Source organism: Microtus pennsylvanicus, chromosome 7 (genome assembly GCF_037038515.1).
Source record: "Microtus pennsylvanicus isolate mMicPen1 chromosome 7, mMicPen1.hap1, whole genome shotgun sequence".
Lineage (NCBI taxonomy): Eukaryota > Metazoa > Chordata > Mammalia > Rodentia > Cricetidae > Microtus > Microtus pennsylvanicus.
In genome coordinates, this window is record NC_134585.1 from 100,932,245 (window position 1) to 100,950,906 (window position 18,662).

Sequence of the window (18,662 nt, forward strand, 5' to 3'; positions counted from 1 at the left end):
GCTTTATAAAAGTCAGTTCCTTTGACTTGAGGTGTTTGTTTTTAATTTGAACTTAAACAGTGTTTGCAAATTAAAGTCTAGCATAAAGTATCAGGAGAAACAGTAAGAAACCTGTGAAGTCATCCCAAGTTCTCAGTGTTCCCTAAATTATGAAGCAGTGGTATCCAAACTTTGAAGATCCCTTCCCAGGTTTACTCACAGGCATGCTGCTGCCGTTGTGCCAGCGATACCTTTTTGTTTCCAGTACAGTAGTTCGAAGCAATGGCTGGGCTTATCAGTTGGTCAGATATGAATAGAGATAGAAGATATCTTCATATCAGAGATCTATGTATTTGGGACTCAGCCTGGTGAGCTGCAGAGTGAGTAGGGATTGAACCGCAGTCCTGTGTGCCATCTGGCTTCCTTCCTTCCTTAATTTTTGCTGTCACCCCCAGTTAGGAAGTTCTCACCATCAAAAATGATTTCCCTGCTGTCACAGAAAAGTTTTTCATGAGGATCCTGCTGCCAACAATGGCAGCCTGAAATTGAAGGCTTTTACGTTTTAAAATCAACCCTCCCTGCCTTCCTCATTTGGAAAGTTCGCAGCTTTGCATGAGGCATAAATAAATGACATTGCAAGAGGTGCAGTTATACTATTATTTTATCAGAAACTTCACTCTTCCCTCAAGAGTGCATTCTTAGCTGGGCGGTGGTGGTGCACGCCTTTAATCTCAGCACTCGGGAGGCAGAAACCAGGTGGATCCTTGTGAGTTTGAGGCCAGCCTGGTCTACAAGAGCTAGTTCTAGGACAGGTTCCAAGGCTACAGAGAAACCCTGTCTTGAAAAACTTAAAAAAAGAAATGCATTCTTTTTTAGGACCTGCCAGATAGAGGAGAGATCATTAATGAAATATAAATAAATATACAGACTACCCAAATCCAGACAGCCCTAATTCTTCCTAAACAAGGAAGAATTCCCTGTTTCTGACCTCATGTCACTCTTAAGAGTTGTTACAGGGAAAGCATAAAACTGCCTTAGATTTGTGCTTTTATTAAAAGGCTTATAAGATACCATTATATCTGTGTGTGTGTGTGTGTGTGTCTCGCTCTCGCTCACTTTCTCTTGCTCTTTCACGCTCTTCTACCATAAAGAATTTAAGTCCTGGTTTATTTTTCTACAGTATTATTTGGGATGACTGAGCTGTGTTTTTGTGAAGGGGCTGTAGACTACATATGAAGTAGGAAGGGGGAGTGAGGAACTGCTGGCTCCATGAATCGCCCAGGCTGCTGAGTTATCTCACAGTTTCCATGATCAGTATTCTTGGCATAGCCTGGCCGGCTTCTGTGCTCGGGCCTCACAAAGCTGTAACTAATGTGTTGGCTGGGGCTGCAGCTCATCTGAGGCTCAGGGTCATCTCAAGCTTCTGTGGTTGTCAGCAGAAATCCTGACCGTGCAGCTGTTGAGCTCATAGTGGCTTATTTCCTCAGAGTCAGCAGGGAGCAGCTGGCCTCCACCAGCGCTCTAGTCCCTCTTTGAAGGGCTCGGCTCCCATTAAGTCGGGCATACCCAGGTGTAGTTGTTTTGTCTTTTTCTTTTCTTTTCTTTTTATAAGTCTTTTGAGGTCCTGCCACTCCGCTCCCAAATACATACCCGGAGACTTATTTTTACTTGTGAATGCCCGGCCTTAGCTTGGCTTGTTTCTAGCCAGTTTTTCTAACTTAAATTATCCCAATTCTCTTTAACTATGTTTTGCCTCTTAAATTTTACCTTTTTAAATTCTATATTCTTTCTTTCCTTCTTACTCTGTGGCTGGCTGGGGGGCTGAGTGGCTGGGTGACTGAGTGGCTGGGTGACTGAGTGGCTGGGGGGCAGGGTGGCTGGGGGGCTGAGTCTCTGGGGGGTTGGGGGGCTGAGTGCTGGCCCCTAGCATCCTTCTCTCCTTTTCTCACTCCTCCTCTCCCTCAAGCCTGATTTCTCCTATTTATCCTCTGTCTGCCAACCCCACCTATTCCTCTCTTCTGCCCTGCTATTGCCATTCAGTTCTTTATTAGACTAATCAGATGTTTTAGACAGGCAGAGTATCACAGCTTCACCGAGTTAAACAAATGCAACATAAAAGAATTCAACACATCTTTGCTTCATTAAGCAAATATTCCACAGCATAAATGAATGTAACACATCTTCAACTAACATTCCACAACACCCAGGATTTCTCCCTTAATGAACTGAAAATCATCAACGTATTTGAACCTTAAATGCATCTGCAAAGTCACTTTGCCTTAGTCGTATTCTGTTGCACAGAAGCAAGTCACAGTTTTCACACACAACTTGAGTGAAGGACCCCAAATTTGAGTGAGTCACTGAGGGTCACTTTAAGATATTTGACTCCCAGTTCTATCTCTTCTGTTTTCTGAATGTCCAACCCCGAACTTAGAGAAGAGCTAGTGTTCCTTAGTGTGGGCTGGAGAAGGAGATGTGCTGAACAGGGAGAAGAGCAGGAGGGAGCACAGGGTGTCAACCATTTCCTTGGGGTCTCTGTCACGGTGTCTCTGTTCCACTGTTTTTCTCTGCAGGGCTTGCGTTGTTTCAAGATATTTTCTTGTCACAGCAGTAGTGTGCTCTGTGTCCTTGTAATGAATCAACATGATGGTGTCATTCTTCAGTGTTTGTCAAAGTCCCCAGAAATGATGGCAAATCCATCCCTGGAGGCCACAGATTTGTTGTAGTTTGTGAAGTAGCATTCAGGCTGCCAGAGTTAGAAATGATCTAATATTTATCAATTACAAATTTGTTACAATTCAGTACATTCAGTGCTGTTTTCAAAAAAGTATTGAGGAAATCATGTGCCATTTGTATTCATTCTGAGTAGAATGCAAAGATAATTCAGTGCTACAGGGTCTGGGCAGATTATTTATCCTATTAAATGGCGTAGAGAGAACACTGTTCTTGTGCTTATTTACAAATTTGAAATTTCTTGTAGTAGTACTTTTTCATCTGGACTGCTAGCCTGTAGATAACAACACAGAGACTTCTTATTAATTATGAAAGTTTAGCCTTTAGCTTGGGCTTGTCCCCAACTACCTCTTATAACTCAAATGAACCTGCCACGTGGCTCGGTTACCTCTGCTCTGTACCTATGTCTGACTTCTTCAGAATCTCACCTGTGTCTCCTTCCTCTCTTCTTCCCAAAATTCTCCCCTCCCCCAGAGTTCCTGTCTATTCTTTCCTGCCTAGCTGTTGGCCATTCAGCTTTTTATTAAACCAATTGCAGTGACACATCTTCACACAGTGTAGACAAATATTCCGCAACAACTTAGAATAAAAATTCTGACAGGTGTTTCTGTTTTTCTGCTTTCCTTCCTCTCTCCCTTCCTCCCTCTCTCCCTCCCCCTCCCTCCCTTCGTTCCTCCCTTTTCCCCCTCCCTCCCTTCATTCCTTCCTTCCCCTCTGGGGAAGAGTTGGTAAAAGGTGATTTTAAGGTTGGTAAGAGAAAACACACACAAAGAGCTAAGAAAGCTGCAAAAGAATAAAATGGGGACTTTATAACTAAAAGTGACTTGCCTGAAAAAGCAGATAAATTTAGGGAGCAGATCAATGAGCCCAGAAACAAATAACTTATCAAAGTAGCTCATTCCCACTCAAGAACAACAGCAAAGACAGATTCATACTACAATGAGACAGCATGTTTTTCTGGTTAGGCCAAATTCCCAATCTTGTAGTAAGAATATGGGCAGCATAGGTCTTCTAAGGCACTGCTGATAGGATGGAAGTTGTCCCTGTAAAGAGAAATGTCATGATACTGGCATTTGTGTGATCATTGCAGAGGGAAATTGACAAAAATATAAAAAGATTTTCATAAAATTTTTCTTTTGGCTACGTTTATAGTATCAAAATATTGGAAGTAGCACAGATATTCATCAGTAAGGGAGACTGGTGATGTGGTATGATTTCCACGATACAGTATTCTGAGAACAAGAAACTCCCTGAAAATCACTTGACAATTGCCATGGATGAAATGTATGGCTCATACATTTATAGGAGCACTGCAGCCATTTCTATAATAAGGAAAATAACAAGTGTAATCTACATATTTTGTGAAAAAAAATAATGGAGGGGGGAAACACAAACCAAAGGAAGACATTGGAAACGAGACTTTAAATACATTTCAATATCCTTTTTCTGTAAGTTTTATTTTATTGTTGTACATCTGTGTAATGCGTGTGAGGGGAGCGTGCCTCTGTGTGAATGACGTCCGAGGACAGCATGGTGGAACCGTTCTGTCCTGCCATTTTCCTGTGGGCTGCACGATACAGACTCATGTCATGTCGCCGGGCTTGCAAGTAAATGCCGTGACCTCCTGAGAATCTTGGTGGCCGCTCGATGTCCTTTTGACATAAGACTGGTCAACAATTTTAGCCATTGAAAAATGAGCAGAATTTAAAAGGTAGTCCGCCGATTGGCATGTCCTTCTTTACGTGCTGGAAGAAGAAAAGGGTGACCTTTAGTTCTTGCAGTTTTAACGTTTGCTATTAATCTATGTGTAGTTTAAAATTATCGGCTGTGAGGTTTAGTCTGCATGAAGGCTGCTTTGTTCTTTTGCTTAATTAGTCCTTTGAAAACATGGTTTCTTCTCCACCTCTGCCACTCAGCATTTCAGAGTAACCAGCATCCAGGGCAGCATAGCAATTAGAAACCCGCTCTGAGATTCTCTATCATACGCGCTCAGGGTGGCTTTTTATTTTTAGGTAAAGAATTAAAGATAGATTCCTTTGTTTTTACTTCATATGTGAGCTTTACTTCTAGCAAATGGGCAGCAGGTGTCACAGGGTCGGGGATTTGCTTCTGACCAGTGCTCAGGTGTGAGAAGTGCCCCAAGTGGCTTCATTTCTTTTAGTCGTCCAGGCCTTATACACACTTGAAAGTCATGTCTGTTCAGTAGAGAGAGGTGCCTCGGAAGAGCTGCTTCTAAGCACCAGAAGCGGAGCCTGCCTGAGATCTGTACATTTGGATATGCAACCTGAACAAACCACTTAGCTTCTCCGTGTCTCGACTCTTCTACCTTTAAAGTACAAATGATTATTCCTACCTTGTAATTTGTTCTGTGCCTCTCAAATGGGCTATCATTTTTCCGTCCTCAGCCTGCCACACCCACCGGATATTGTTAATGCCTGCCTACAAATAAGGCTGTTGCAGAGCTTGAGCGCAGCCCCTCCATGCCTGTGCTCCCTCACTACTGTGCTGTGCTCCTTTTCATGTTAACTGGCTCTATTGAGCTCATTGTCAAATGGAGGGGGAAGCAAGAGAGAAACCACTACCTGCTGATAGGTAGCTGGTTCCTCCAGGTCTCACTATCTTTCTGATACCTTTGTATCCTGATGTTTAATACACACAGATGGAATTTATTACAACAGCTTCTTGTAAAACTATGTGTATCTTAGGGAGGGAGCCTTTTGTTCCCATTGTTGATTGTGTTATTTATTTTTTTTTAGCATTTTTAGATTTCCTTTTTATTATATTGATGGTTTGGTGGCATGATTATTATTTTCTCATTCATGAAAATGAAGGAAAGATATTTTATTAAGATAACAAGTTAGAGGCTGGAGAGATGGATCAGTGGTTAAGGGCACTTGTTGCTATTGCAGAGGACCCTGGTTTAATTTTAGCACCCACATGGTAGCTTACAACCCTCCATGACTACAGTTCTAGGGGATCCAATGCCCTCTTCAGGTGCACAAGTGTGAATGCACATACACATGTTTAATAAACAGTAAATAAATCTTAAAAACAACTTTTTAAAAAAGAGATAACAAATTGGAGTAGGACATAGTTATGCCTGTGATCCCAAAATTTAGGAGGTAGAGACTGGGGGGATCCTGTTAGGTCATTCTCGGGAGTTTCAGGCCAGCCTTAGCTATTTGAGTCCCTGACTCAAACATACAATGTTAATAAATTATACATCAAGATCTGAAAGTCCTGAATAGTCCTAAACAGAATTCTTTCTCATCTGTGTACAAGCATACAATAAAGTGCTGTATTGCCTTCTCTTTACTAAAGGTTCTTTTTTGAGAGTCACAGAATGGGGGGGGGGGGTTACTTGACTCTTACTTTGAAGGGTTTAGTGCCGTATAAAGGATGTCCTGTATTCCAACTATTCACCATTAGCAACTGCATTTTTATCTTGCATGTGTATTTTGTGTATGTTTACGTGTGATATATGTGTATGTCTGTGTGAGTTTGTGTATGTAAAAGCATGTAAACACTTACTGCACATGTGTGTGGGAGTCAAAGAGCAGCCTCCTGTGTAGGTCCTTGCCTTCTACCTTGTTTGAGGCTGTGTGTCTTTGTTGTTCGGCCCTGTGAATCGTAGGCTAGCTGGCCCACAAGTTTCCGTGGATTCTCCTGTCTCCAGCCCCCATCCTGTCGCAGGGTCACTGGGATTGCAGATGTGCTCTACAGCATCCTGCTCTACGTGGCTCCTGGGGATTCAAACCCAAGCCCTCACATTTGCATCGTTACCCACTGAAGCATCTCCCCAGCCCCCACACAAACTGTTATCTATTCAATACGTAATTAGATGGATGCTAAGTGCACACTGTGTTCAGACAGTGATGCCAGGCCTTGGGAATAAGTCAGTGTTGACTGGACTTGACCCTAGGAGACCTCTCTGTGGCGAGAAGCTGCAAGCACTTCAGAAGCTTGAGCCTTGGTTTTGTGTCACTAACAGCTTCTTACCCAGCTCTAACAAACCACAAGCTGTTTCAGCCTCTCTGAGTTGTTTTTCCCATCTACAAAAAGAGAGAGTTGGGTATCACTGATCCCCATGGTCCTGCCCTTATCTGAGCTGCTGTGATCCCAACATTTTCTTAAGGTTACTTTTGACTATTATGAGGGTGAAATTGAAAAGTTTTTATGAAATCACTTTAAAAACTATTAAGTGCTATATATAAACAAAAATATTATTCTCCACTAATCTGATGTCATATGTTGATATTTTGGCTCCAAAAAGCAGACACATGAAGTGTTAGTACTACATCCCAGATGCTTAAGGAAAAGGTCAACCTCTTCGTGCCTGTGGGGGTTCCATAGCATCTCTTGTCCTCGACTGAGTAAGACAAGCAGCATACTGCGTGCATAGATTTAGACCCCGGGGTCCTGAGGTTTAGTATAGTTATATGTGAACCACATCCCCAGATAGGATCACTTTGAGGAATCTGGTTACTAGGTTTATGAGCTTCAAGATTAATAGTAATCTTCCACGATCATGGGTTGGTTGTTTAAATACCCATCCACTTATACCTTGCAGTACTGTTAGAGATCGGATGTCTTTGTCTTCTTTTGTCCATGAAAGGGTTTGGAGTGGGCTAGAGATGGCTCATCAGGTTCTCAGAGGCCCCATCACCTCAGTGACTCCAGTTCCGGGAATCCAGCGCCCTCTTCTGTCCTCTGTGAGCACCAGACATGCAGGCATTCTCAGATTTAATTGCTTAAACTCTGAAGTTTTTAATTAAGTATGATTGTTCTTCACAAGTTTTCATAATATGTATACCTTTTAGAAGATTTAAAGATTTGTTTTTTTTCTAAATGTGTGTGAGTGTTCACCTGCTTGTGTGTATTTCTGTGTTCTACATGCATGCCTGGTGCGCAAGGAATCAGAAGAGGACATTGATTACCTAAAATTATCAGTAGAGGGTTGTCAGCAGCTATGTGGGTGCTGTGAACTGGTACAGGTCTTTTGCAGGAGTACGAAGTACTCTTAACCTTTGAACCATCTTTCCAGACCTCCTAAATTTTTTATTTGTACGTATCTAAGTATGTCTGTGTGTGTGTACACGTCCATGTGAGCGCCCTTGGAGGCCAGAGGAGGGCATCACAGTCTCCTTGAGCTGAAACTAGAGGCACCTGTGAGTGGCTGATTAGGTGCTGCTCACTAAACAACTAAGCTCAGTTCTACTCATTCTGCATGAGAAGCAAGTACTCTTAATTGCTGGGCCATCTCACCATCCCCAATACATTGTTTACTTTATTTATAGTTACTGCTAGACTACTTAATTTACTATTGAAATATGATGATCTTTCTCTGAAAGCTGTGTCTGCAATAAAACTTGGATTTATTTTCATTGCAAAGTTACTTGCAGCAGAGTAAATGTTGCTCATTTAACCTGTTAGAAGGCTTTGGGATTCACTTTATGTTTATAGTATGATTATAGATTTATGTTCAGCTTTTGAAGAATGGAGCCATTACTTTGTTTTACTGGTGAATTCTGCTTAACGAGTCATCCCTTGTCATTTATGAAAGGAAAATAGCATTCATTGTGAAAGCTAGAATTGATTTAGTCAACCAGAAGCGAGCCTCTGACTGTTTCCAGATGCTTGCTCTTCCTTTCCCTACAGGGTTTGGAAGCAACTCTTAGTCTTACCTCAGCCAGGAATTTGCTAAGCTTGCCTTTTCCTCCATATCCTCTCATTATGGCTAGATAGATCCATGCTGAAATCCATTTTATGATTCCCCGTTTTGATAGTTAATCAGAAAAATATGGAAAGAAACTCCTGAGCTAAACACAATTTAAAAGGCAAAACTGGAGTTGCCACAAGCTTCCTTTACATTTTATGGACTTTGAAAATGACCTTGGTTCGAATTGCATCTACTCCTGCGAGTGAGCAAGCACTGTTTTCCCCCAGCTATTTGGTATCTCAACACAGCTCCTACAGCTGACACGCTGACACCATTACAAACCATTGTTAGGAAAGCTGTGTGCTGTGTCCGTGGGGTGCAGCGGGGTGCTCGCCGTGACTCAGTAGCCATTCCAGTGTTCTTAGAAGAGCCCGATCAGTAAAGGTAATAGTGGACCTTATAAGTATGTAAAGCCTTTTCTGACTTACCCTTTCTTTCTCTTGAGAAATGAAGGTGGAGAGAAGAAAAGAAAGTATAGATTAATGATATATTAGCCACTCTCATTTCTTTGCCCCCACCCCTTTATTTTGTACATGGAGTCTTCATATATTTTAATAGTATGTGTGATAGATAGAAATAGGTGCTGCTCTTCAGTTTAGGTGAATTAATTAATAACCAATATTCTTAACTATTAATTAATAACCAATATTCTTAACTATCCAATGCCTTGTTTCTTCCTCTAGTTACTTTTCTTTTCTATCCTTCTCTGGCCTATCCCTTACTCCTGAAAATGTATCCTGGAAGGCCTGCAGCAGTATTGTGTTGTTTTATATGATAGCCTTCTGTTTTATGTTTTTCCTTCATTGTGACGTGTAATCTACTGCAGGTGCCTTTCCCCATTGCCATATGTGGCAGTTACTGAGCTTTTACTGTCTGTGTAGTGCATTTTTGTTAGTGATTTCATGTATTTTAAAAAAGGTTCAGTCATTTTCCCTGACCGAAAGTCTATGCCTTGAATTAATTTTGTCCCATGGATTTAGCTGTAAATTCTGTGCCATACATACATACATACATAATACTCAAATACACACATACTCATATACCAAACACTGAAATGCTGAGGACACAAATATAAGTCCTAATCCATCAACTGTTTTTCAGTATATAGAGAAGAAAGCAACTTGATGATTTTGCAATATAATAATCCCATGGCACCACTGCTATTTTTTTCCTCTTTTTCTCGGTATCCCATGTAGACAGAAGTTTCTGTCTGACCTGGTCTTGCAGCCATTTAGTTCCAAAGAAACACATAGTGGCTTATATTAATTATAAACTATTTGGCTTATTAGCTCAGGTTTATTACTAACTATCTCTTACAATTTAAAATTAACCCATAATTCTTGTCTATGTTTAGCTATGTGGTTTGGTACCTTTTCTCAGCAATGTAGTCTCATCTTGCTTCCTCTGCATCTGGCTAAAGACTCTGTGCCTTTTCTCTTCCCAGAATTCCCGTAGTCTGTTGTCTTGCCTGTATTTCCTGCCTGATTACTGACCAATCAGTATTTTATTAAACCAATATGAGTGACAAATCTTTATAGTGTACAAGAACATTATCCCACAGCACTGCCAGTCTGGCCCCAGCTCATGAATGCTGGGATTACAGTTATGTGCCACCATGCCCCACATCATTCATGTTTTACAGGAGCAAAGAGCGGACATCTCATCTTTCAGAGGCCAGTGCATGATCAGGAAACATACCCTAAAGGAAGTCATACTTGAGCTCTAAAGACATTCTAGGAGCTGAACAAAAGGCCTATTTAAGAACTTCTAGGCACACATGTCATTAGCCAAAGCATGACAGAAAGGGATGGCACAAGGTAAAGTACATCGTGTTTAAAAAGTTTAAATGTGAAGCGGGGATTGAGAGTAGGTAAAGAGGGATCCGAGACCTCCCTTTTCTCTCCCCAGATAGTACCATGTTAAAGAGCTTATATCTTATCCCTTAGGAAGTAAGGAACTTTTGACCCAGCATTTATTGAAGTAAGGACCATAGGATTCGGTGCTTGTTTTTTTTTTTTTTTTTTTTTTTTTTATGGATTAGCCTCATAGCGCTCTAGAAAATAGCTGTTATCACTAAATGCATAACAGATCCCACAGAAGCCTGGTAGCTATCGTGCATTATTATCTTCTAGTCTCTGTAGCCCAGGAGGCTGTGGGCATGGCTAACTGGGAATTCTTACAAGGCAGCAATCAAGTTGTCAGCCTGGCCTGTAGTCATTGCAGGGTCAGCTAAGGGAGAAGCCACCCCAGCCTCCCTCAAGCAATTGTATGGGGTTAGTGGACTGGATTCTAATTCCTCTCCAGGGATGTCCATTCTCTTGCCCGTGGCCTCATGGTAAAAGAGCTCACAAAATGGCGGCTGTGAGGTAGCAAGTGAGAGTGAAAACAGAAACTAGGTCCGAGTGTTGAAGCTGATCAGGGAGCAACATTTCATCGCTTGTCATACTCTGTCCATCAGTAGCAAGTTGTTAGGCCTCCCTTTAACCTAAACGCATTTTAGAGGGAAGATCACATGAGAACCTGAATCTCAGGGGTCTTGGGAGCCATCTATGAAGCTGCCTACCAAGTGGACTTACGGCAGTAAGATTAGATGCTAGGGAATACTTAGGAGGCTCATGTAATAATCAGGTGAAAGATCTGAAAATCACTGTGGCTATGGAGTGGAATGAACTAGTTAAAACTATCCTGGGTGTAGTGTCAGGACATCTTATTAATTTATAGAGCACGAAGGCAGTAAGGGGTAAGAAGGATATTTAATGTGTCATTCTTGTAGCTATCTTAATAAATAAGTATGTTTTACTAAATGTGACTGAAACTCATGTCCAGGTTGAAAATGCCACCCTCTCTGCTGCCTTGCCTTCATACTTTAGTAAACTCAGCTTGTCCTCAACCTGGCTGTCACTGTGTGCGTCACTATATTGAAAGATCTCAGTTATTTCTGCCTGTTTAATCTCCTGTCTTTGTTCCCATTGCTATTCTTTTTTACTCAAGAATCACTCTATACTTAAACATTTGAGAACACACTTCTAATTCTTTTTCCGTGTCCTTTTCTTTTCTTTAATCTAGATTCTAAAATGCCTGGTATCTGTGTATCTTTCAATCATTCAGCCAGCACTTATCACGGGCATACTTGGTGACCAGCACCTTACTAGGCCTCCCTGGGAACACGATGGTGAGCCAGACACTGCCCCTGTTCCTTTGGTCTCATTAGTAGTTCCTCTTCCTTCTCATCTCTCAGAAAGACCACAAATCCCTTAGGCACAGTTCTGAATTTGATGCCGAATCTCTGTGAGTTCGAGACCAGCCTGGTCTACAGAGCTAGTTCCAGGACAGGCTCCCGAGTCAGACACTGCCCCTGTTCCTCTTGGTCCTTAAGGCACAGTTCCACTTCCACCTTTCTATGAGATGCTGTGAGATCACAGGCATGAATTCCCGTGTTCTCCACCTCCTGCAGCTGCTTCCAAGAGAACTCTGATTTTGACATTTAGAGACTATATAAGTTTGAAAGTGAGCGGTGGAGTCAGTTGTTAAGGGCAGTGAGATTTTTTTTTCTGACTTCTCCCCTCAGTCTGTAGCCATCAGTACAGCACATGTCACGCTCTGACTTATTGGAATCAGCTGCAGAACTCTGCAGACCTACCTGTAGATGTCTGGACCTCCCTTAGTCATTCTGGTTCAACATGTCAAAACTAAATGCAAAATGGGCTCCAAGGTGAATTTGGTGTCTAGCTAGATTAGAGGAATAGTGCGCTAGCAACCCTTATCTTTGTGCTGTTAATTGCTTTGTTTAAACATGGTCTTCCAAATAAGCTCAAGCAGTAGTTGGAATGTTGGATAAAAATCACTGTGTCCATAGTGACTTTGCACTCTATTCCTAGAGGAGTCTTCATCCATCTGTGGAAATAACCAGGCTATGTGTATTTTAAATAACGAAAACATGATGGGCAGGGCTGGGGTGACAGCTTGGTGGTTATGAGCACTTGCAGCTCTTGCACAGGACCAGAGTTTAGTTCCCAGATCCTCCACTGGGTGACTCACAACTGACGGCCCCAGGGGATCTGAAGCCTGCTTCTGGACTTCTCAGGCACCCACAGGCATAGGTACATGAGTGTGTACACACACACACACACACACATTTTTAGAGCTATGCTTGACAAATAACCAGATTTAGAAATAGTAGATCAACCAACAGATACATTAATGGATGTATTCTATCTCCTTTACTCTAATAGCGTTCTGATTCTATGAGAAATTTAGAACAAAGACCAGTAGTTTTTTTCCTGAAATTTTAATAAATCACATTCTATTCTTTAAGAAAGTATATTATTACTATCTTGCAAACAGGAGTTGTTAAAATGTGACTTAATAAGTTTTCTTTTCTCTTTAGTGTTATTCCTCTTTTAAGAGAGTCTGTTGGAATATTAATGCAAAGGACTCCTCGCTCACTGGAAAATACACTTCCCCAGTGCTATCAGAGGGTAAGTTTGCAAACCATTGGATTTCATGTTCTTTCCAAACTGTTCATCTTGCATAAATATGGGTAGCATGTGCATATAGTTTAATTATTCTTTCAAGACTGCATGGTGACCATGAATGTCATTCATATAAACCCAAGTAAACTCATTATAAAATGTTGAGCTTTACTAAAGAAAATGTGCATACTGTCCTTGCTACAAATTGAGTTATTAAAAATTACAGACTACCAATAACTGACAAAATAAGTATATATTATAAGTATTTAATTTTCTTAGTGATTGTCCTATTTCTGTGAGACCTGAGCTCTGGTTCTCTGAAGCAACAAGTGCTCTTAACTGCTGAAACCAACTCTCCCACATTCTCTTTGTTTTTTGTTTGTTATGTTTTGTTTTTGTGGTGTGCACTATGTATCAGATCCTCTCTAAGAGTCTAAAGACAGATGGTGAACAGAGAAAGACACTGTGCTCTCATGCAGCTCACAGTATGGTGGGCATACAAATGATAAGGGATGCTGATGGTAAGAAAATGTCAGGGATGTGATGTGGGATTCCCTCTGTATATTGTGAATACCATTGGTGAATAAAAAAACTGCCTTGGCCTGTTGATAGTGCAGGGCAGAGCTAGGCAGGGAAAACTAAACTGAATGCTGGGAAAAAGGAGGCAGAGTCAAGGAGAAGCCATGGAGTCTCTGCCAGAGAGAGACATGCCAGAACCTTGCTGGTAGGCCACTAGCCTCATGGTAAAATATAAAATACTGGAGATGGGTTAATACTAGATATAAGAGCTAGCTAGCAATACACTTAAGTGATTGGCCAAGCAGTGATTTAAATAATATAGTTTATGTGTGATTATTTTGGGAGTCTGGGCGGCCGGGAAAACAAACAAGCGGCTTCCTCTGACAGTGATGCACACTGTATGAAATGAAATGGGAATGTGGTAGATGTGGATGACTGCATCAGAGTCAGCAAGGAAGCCATAGCCGGGGAAACTGAAACCCTGATGACCAGAAGTGTCAGGTCATATACAGATCCTTACCAAGACTGTTCCAGAATGCGCGCGCACACACACTCAAAACCGCTAATATGAGGCAGCTATGGCTGGAACTAATTTAGCGTATTTGGAGACTGGCAAAACTGGTTTTGTGGCTGCAGCATGATAAATAAAGGGAAAAGTGATTGCAAGGTTGGAAAGAAGGCAAGGGCCAGATGTTAGGAGGTCTTGGTCGCACTAGAGGCTTAGACTCCACTCTCAGCGGGAAGATCTGGAGTGCTATGGCACAGTGGGAATGTAATGAATTTCGTGCTTTAACAAGATTGTCCTATGTAGACAACATGTTTTTGGAAGAGCTGGCTGAGACTACTGTCCTTGGCAGCAAGAGGGAGGCAAATCCACATTTGGAGTGTGTTTTTGGAGGAGCGTTGCCTTAATGAGGGGGAAAGGGTGTTGTCTCACTGCTGGGTATATGGTAATGCTACTGTTGAGGCCGAGACTAGGGTGGGAAATGTTTGAGGACAAGTAAGTTTCTGTTTATTTTTAATTTCAAAGTAAGATTCTGTCTATAAGACATTAAGATTGAAATACTCAGTGGACATTTAGGGGGAATGACAGCTAAGTAGCACATGTGGCATCGTGGGCGCTGACTAGGATTGAAAAGATTTAAAAGAGGACAAGGAGGAAGCTCAGGGGTGGCGTGCTGTCTGGCGTGTGCAGGCCATGTCAGGTTCTCGGGGCGGGGACATGAAGACAGGAGAGTGTCTGAAGCATTGAGAAGGCATGCAGCGACCCCGGAAGAGGTTCTCTGGGCTCTGTTGTCACCTTCAGGTTCAGAGCACAAGTGGACAAGCCAGAAGAGGAATTAGGGGAGCTGCAGGATCAGAAGAGTGGGGAATGCATTTCACCTTTATGCTGCTGCTTAACTGGATTTCCCGTATTCACAAAAGCATGTCCATATTGCATGGATATTGAAAATCTTAACTTTAATTAAAGAAATGTTTCTCTGGCCTATTATCCTTTTCAAGGAACCTTTTCTGTGTAGTGAATTCTCTCATTTCTAAGTGTGTGTTGATTTCTGTCCTTTCTTTCCTCCCTCTTCTCCCATGGTCTACTGTGCCTTCTTTTTCTAACTCCATAACCCGACTGTACTTAAAACACATCTCCGATCACTGTGCTGAAGTTAGAACTTCCACCTAGGTGCTCTCAGAGGTCTCGGCAGATTTAATAAGTGTGCGTCCCTTCTCTTTCCCCAACCCGTCTCAAAATCACCAGAGCATTGGTACTCCACAGGGTTTGACCGAGATCTGCTTTTTCTGATTTGCTGCTTAGGTGAATGTAGGCGGGAGGGCACTGTCTTGATCTTAATGCTGACATCTGTTTCATGTTTCAGGTGCAGCAGCTACAAGGAGTTTACAGTTTACAAGAACAGCACTTCTGGACGCTCTGTTCCGATGTTTACGTTGGGACCTTGAAGCTCCTAGTCGCCCCTGATGCTGACGCTAGGTGGATCTTAAGCCAAACACATAATATTTTTACTCAGGTATGACTTATTACAAGCCTCTTTTGGGAGTCCTCTATTTCTCTGTATCTGCTAGCTTTACAATCCTATATTTAACATATCAAATATTGAAGCTTCTAAAGTAAAAGAAGAGTAAACAGTGTTCTCCATTCTGAGTCAAAATTCAGAAGGTCTTTATTTCCTTAACAGTCTCTCTCCTTTCTTTTTTCCAGTGCTGGGTGCTGGCCCAGGACCTTCCACTTTAGTTAGTATTGTTGACTAGAGTCTAGACGTTTGTCTAAGCAGAATTACTTTCCTGTGATGTATGTGTCACTGGGCACATAATTCTCTCTTCCTCTTTCTTCGCATCTCCAGACATGAATATAATATGCAGTCTAGTTAAGTTCAAGGCATTCCATAAATTAGAGATTCTGCCTCCTGATGAGAGCCACACATGCTTAGCTTCCTTATGAATGAATACGACACAGCTAATGTTAATTAGGATTTACATAATCCCAATCTTAGATGCAGTTAGGACTGCTATGCTGTGGGCTGGTTCCACTTGCTTAGAATTTTAACAGCTTTCTGAGCAGACACAGTGTGTAAATGGGTCTCTTCTCTGTAATGTGTATCACATGGCTTTCCTAATGAAGCCTTGAGGCCCATGCAGTATATCTGAGTACTGGCTCCGTGTTTCAGGGACCAAAGGAGAGCAGCGTGGCAGTAACCTTGTGCTTACTGCCCCCTCCAGCCAAGGTCCCCCTCTCCTTTACCCTGTGTCTCCTCCCAGTGCCACTTCCATCCTTGCAGCAGGGCTCCGGTGGGCTTCTAGGACACCCTGCACGGTCTTCCCTGTGAAAAGGAATGCAGCTTCTAGTGTGCCAACCATGCTCACAGCAGCTGGCTGCTGGGTCCTGAAGCTGTAACCGCAGCTGCAGCCGCAAAGGGAGATTTCCAAAGCCTTAAATTTGGCCTTTGGAAATGGCTGCATTTGAATGTTCCCTCAGCTGCCTCTTCTGTTTCAGAAACTACATTTGGGCTTTGAATATTTAAAGCCATTTTATCAGCTAAGGTCCTGACTAGTTGATTTCATTCCTTGTAGCTGCCAAGAATTCCCTTTGAGGCTTGCTGTGAAGCTATTCAAAGCCCTTCCCCACCCCACCCCAGACTAGTAGGGGTCACATCTCTAAAATATCTTATTCCTACACTGAGTAGTTTTAAAGTTTTTATTTAATTTTTTTTTAATTCTCACATACCAGAATAGCATGTCTAAATAATTTCCTTTGTGTTTATGCAGAAGGTGTGTCCTTGTAGCATGAATAAACGTCAGATTTCATTTCACGATAGGCAGATCTTTAGATGACTTTGTATCTTAAATTACATCTTCCTCATATCTCTCACTTATCAAAATGAACCCAGGTTACTGCCTTTTTGAGGGGGACAAATCACCAAACACAGTGCGATGCCTCAGCAGGTAAAGGACCTGATCTGAAATGATCCGAAGAGAGAGTTAACTCCCCTGGCCTCCACAAGCACCCACACACAAAATAAGTAGAAGTAAAAGTAAATAAAATCCCTTTCTTAAACTCACCCTGAAGCTTTCTCTTGTAGAAAGGGTCTAGTCTTGGTTCTAAAGCAGGAGAAAGAACTTCCTGCTGAGTTTCCTCTGTGTATTTGGTGTCTTTCTTAGAGCAGACCCTGAGTAAAAACGTAAGGAATGGGCTTTAAAGATTTTTTTTTTAATGAAAACTTATATTGAGGTGACTTTAAATGTAAAGAAACAGAAATCAGAGAATTGTTTCTATTTCGTTACCCGATCTATATTTGTGGTGATCTGGGCATTGTCCTTTCTAATACCATTTTTTTCTGAGCTGCTGAAGAATGGGCTTGCTTTGCATGTGTATGGTGTGGAGAAGGGAGGTGCTGGAAGTCCCGGTGCTCAGACTTCTTCGGGAATAGTAGTTAGTGTAATCCAGTCCAGCAGAGTCTTCCTCGATATCCATCTAAGCTAATTTTTGAAATTAATTACCAGTTGATATCTGGAGAGATAGAAAGTTTGACTTTGTGTTTACTTAGAAACTGACAGAAGGGGAACTCTGGACGAGAAGCAGTTCAGTGGCTTATGGCTTTTGTTTAAACTGGCAAAGATCACTTGTTAATCTTAATGGTATACTTCACAATTATAATTGCAGCCTTAATAGACTTTGTTTTGCTAGAAATAATGTTTTAAGAAAAAAGTCTTAAGTATGTTCAAAGAAAGATCTAGAATATCCTTGAGGTCCATTACCCTCATCTATTCCTCAAAGCACAGAAGACAGCCAACCTACTACAAGTTCTCTCCTGGCAGAACCCCTACTCAGTTTCCCAGCTTGCTCTCCCGGCTTATGCCGGTTTAATCCTGAACCCCCAGCATCCTGAGCCCCCAGCATCCTGAGCCCCCAGCTTCCTGAGTCCCCCAGCTTCCTGCTTCTGCCTTTTGTGCTCTGTTCTCTAACCTCAAAATAGAAGTGAACAGTTATATCCAGGAAGGAATGAAAAAGCCTTCTCCAAGCACAAGTCAGAGCCCCTAAGTTACAGAAACCGTCTGCCTCCTCCAGTCTCCTGTGTTCATAATCCCCACCCCCCTTCTCTGGCCAGTAGCATCATTCAGGCTTGTACTCTGCTTGTGTGATACGCACAGAAGAAGGGGCATCTTCTCTTGTCTGTTTTTTTTTTCCTTTTTGTAATGGGCTTTATTGTTTATTGAGGATTGGCTTTGTTTGCCTGCTCTACAGACTCTTTCTTAGCCATTCTTCTCATCTTTCTTTATCACATGTACCTAAAATTCAGGAGCTGCATAGACAGCTCGGATCTTATGTGTTTTTCATCAAACCATTAAGGTATAAATGTTTGTTGACCAACACTGACTGAGAGCCCACTAGGTTTTAGTTACAGCGATAGGAATTAATGTATTCATTACTACAGGGCAGTTTACAGGAAAAGAAACCAGATCTGTTTTCTTTCTTTTTATTTTTTGTGTGTTTTGTGATGTTAAGTGAGCACTCAACTATATTCTTAGTTCTTGGTTCTTCTCACTGTGTCATTAAGTATCCCAGGCTGGCCCAGATCTTGCTCCATAGCTAGGGTAGCTTCAGAGTTGTAGTCTTCCTGCCCCTGCCTCTGTTTCAAGAGTTCTGGGATAACAGGTGTGTAATAATAGCCTGTTATATTGTTATTCTTGACTTAGGATTTAGTCATATTTATTTACAATTCATTAATTCTGTA

At 41.8% G+C, this 18,662-nt stretch overlaps 1 protein-coding gene across 1 annotated transcript in view; it reads left to right on the plus strand.

Moving 5' to 3' along the window:
• Slc30a7 (solute carrier family 30 member 7) overlaps positions 1–18,662 on the plus strand; it is a 64,133-nt gene that overhangs the window by 38,014 nt on the left and 7,457 nt on the right. The window contains exons 9-10 of the mRNA XM_075981545.1: positions 12,819–12,909; positions 15,291–15,440. Coding sequence (XP_075837660.1) covers positions 12,819–12,909; positions 15,291–15,440 — 241 coding nt within the window. The remainder of the gene's footprint in view (positions 1–12,818; positions 12,910–15,290; positions 15,441–18,662) is intronic.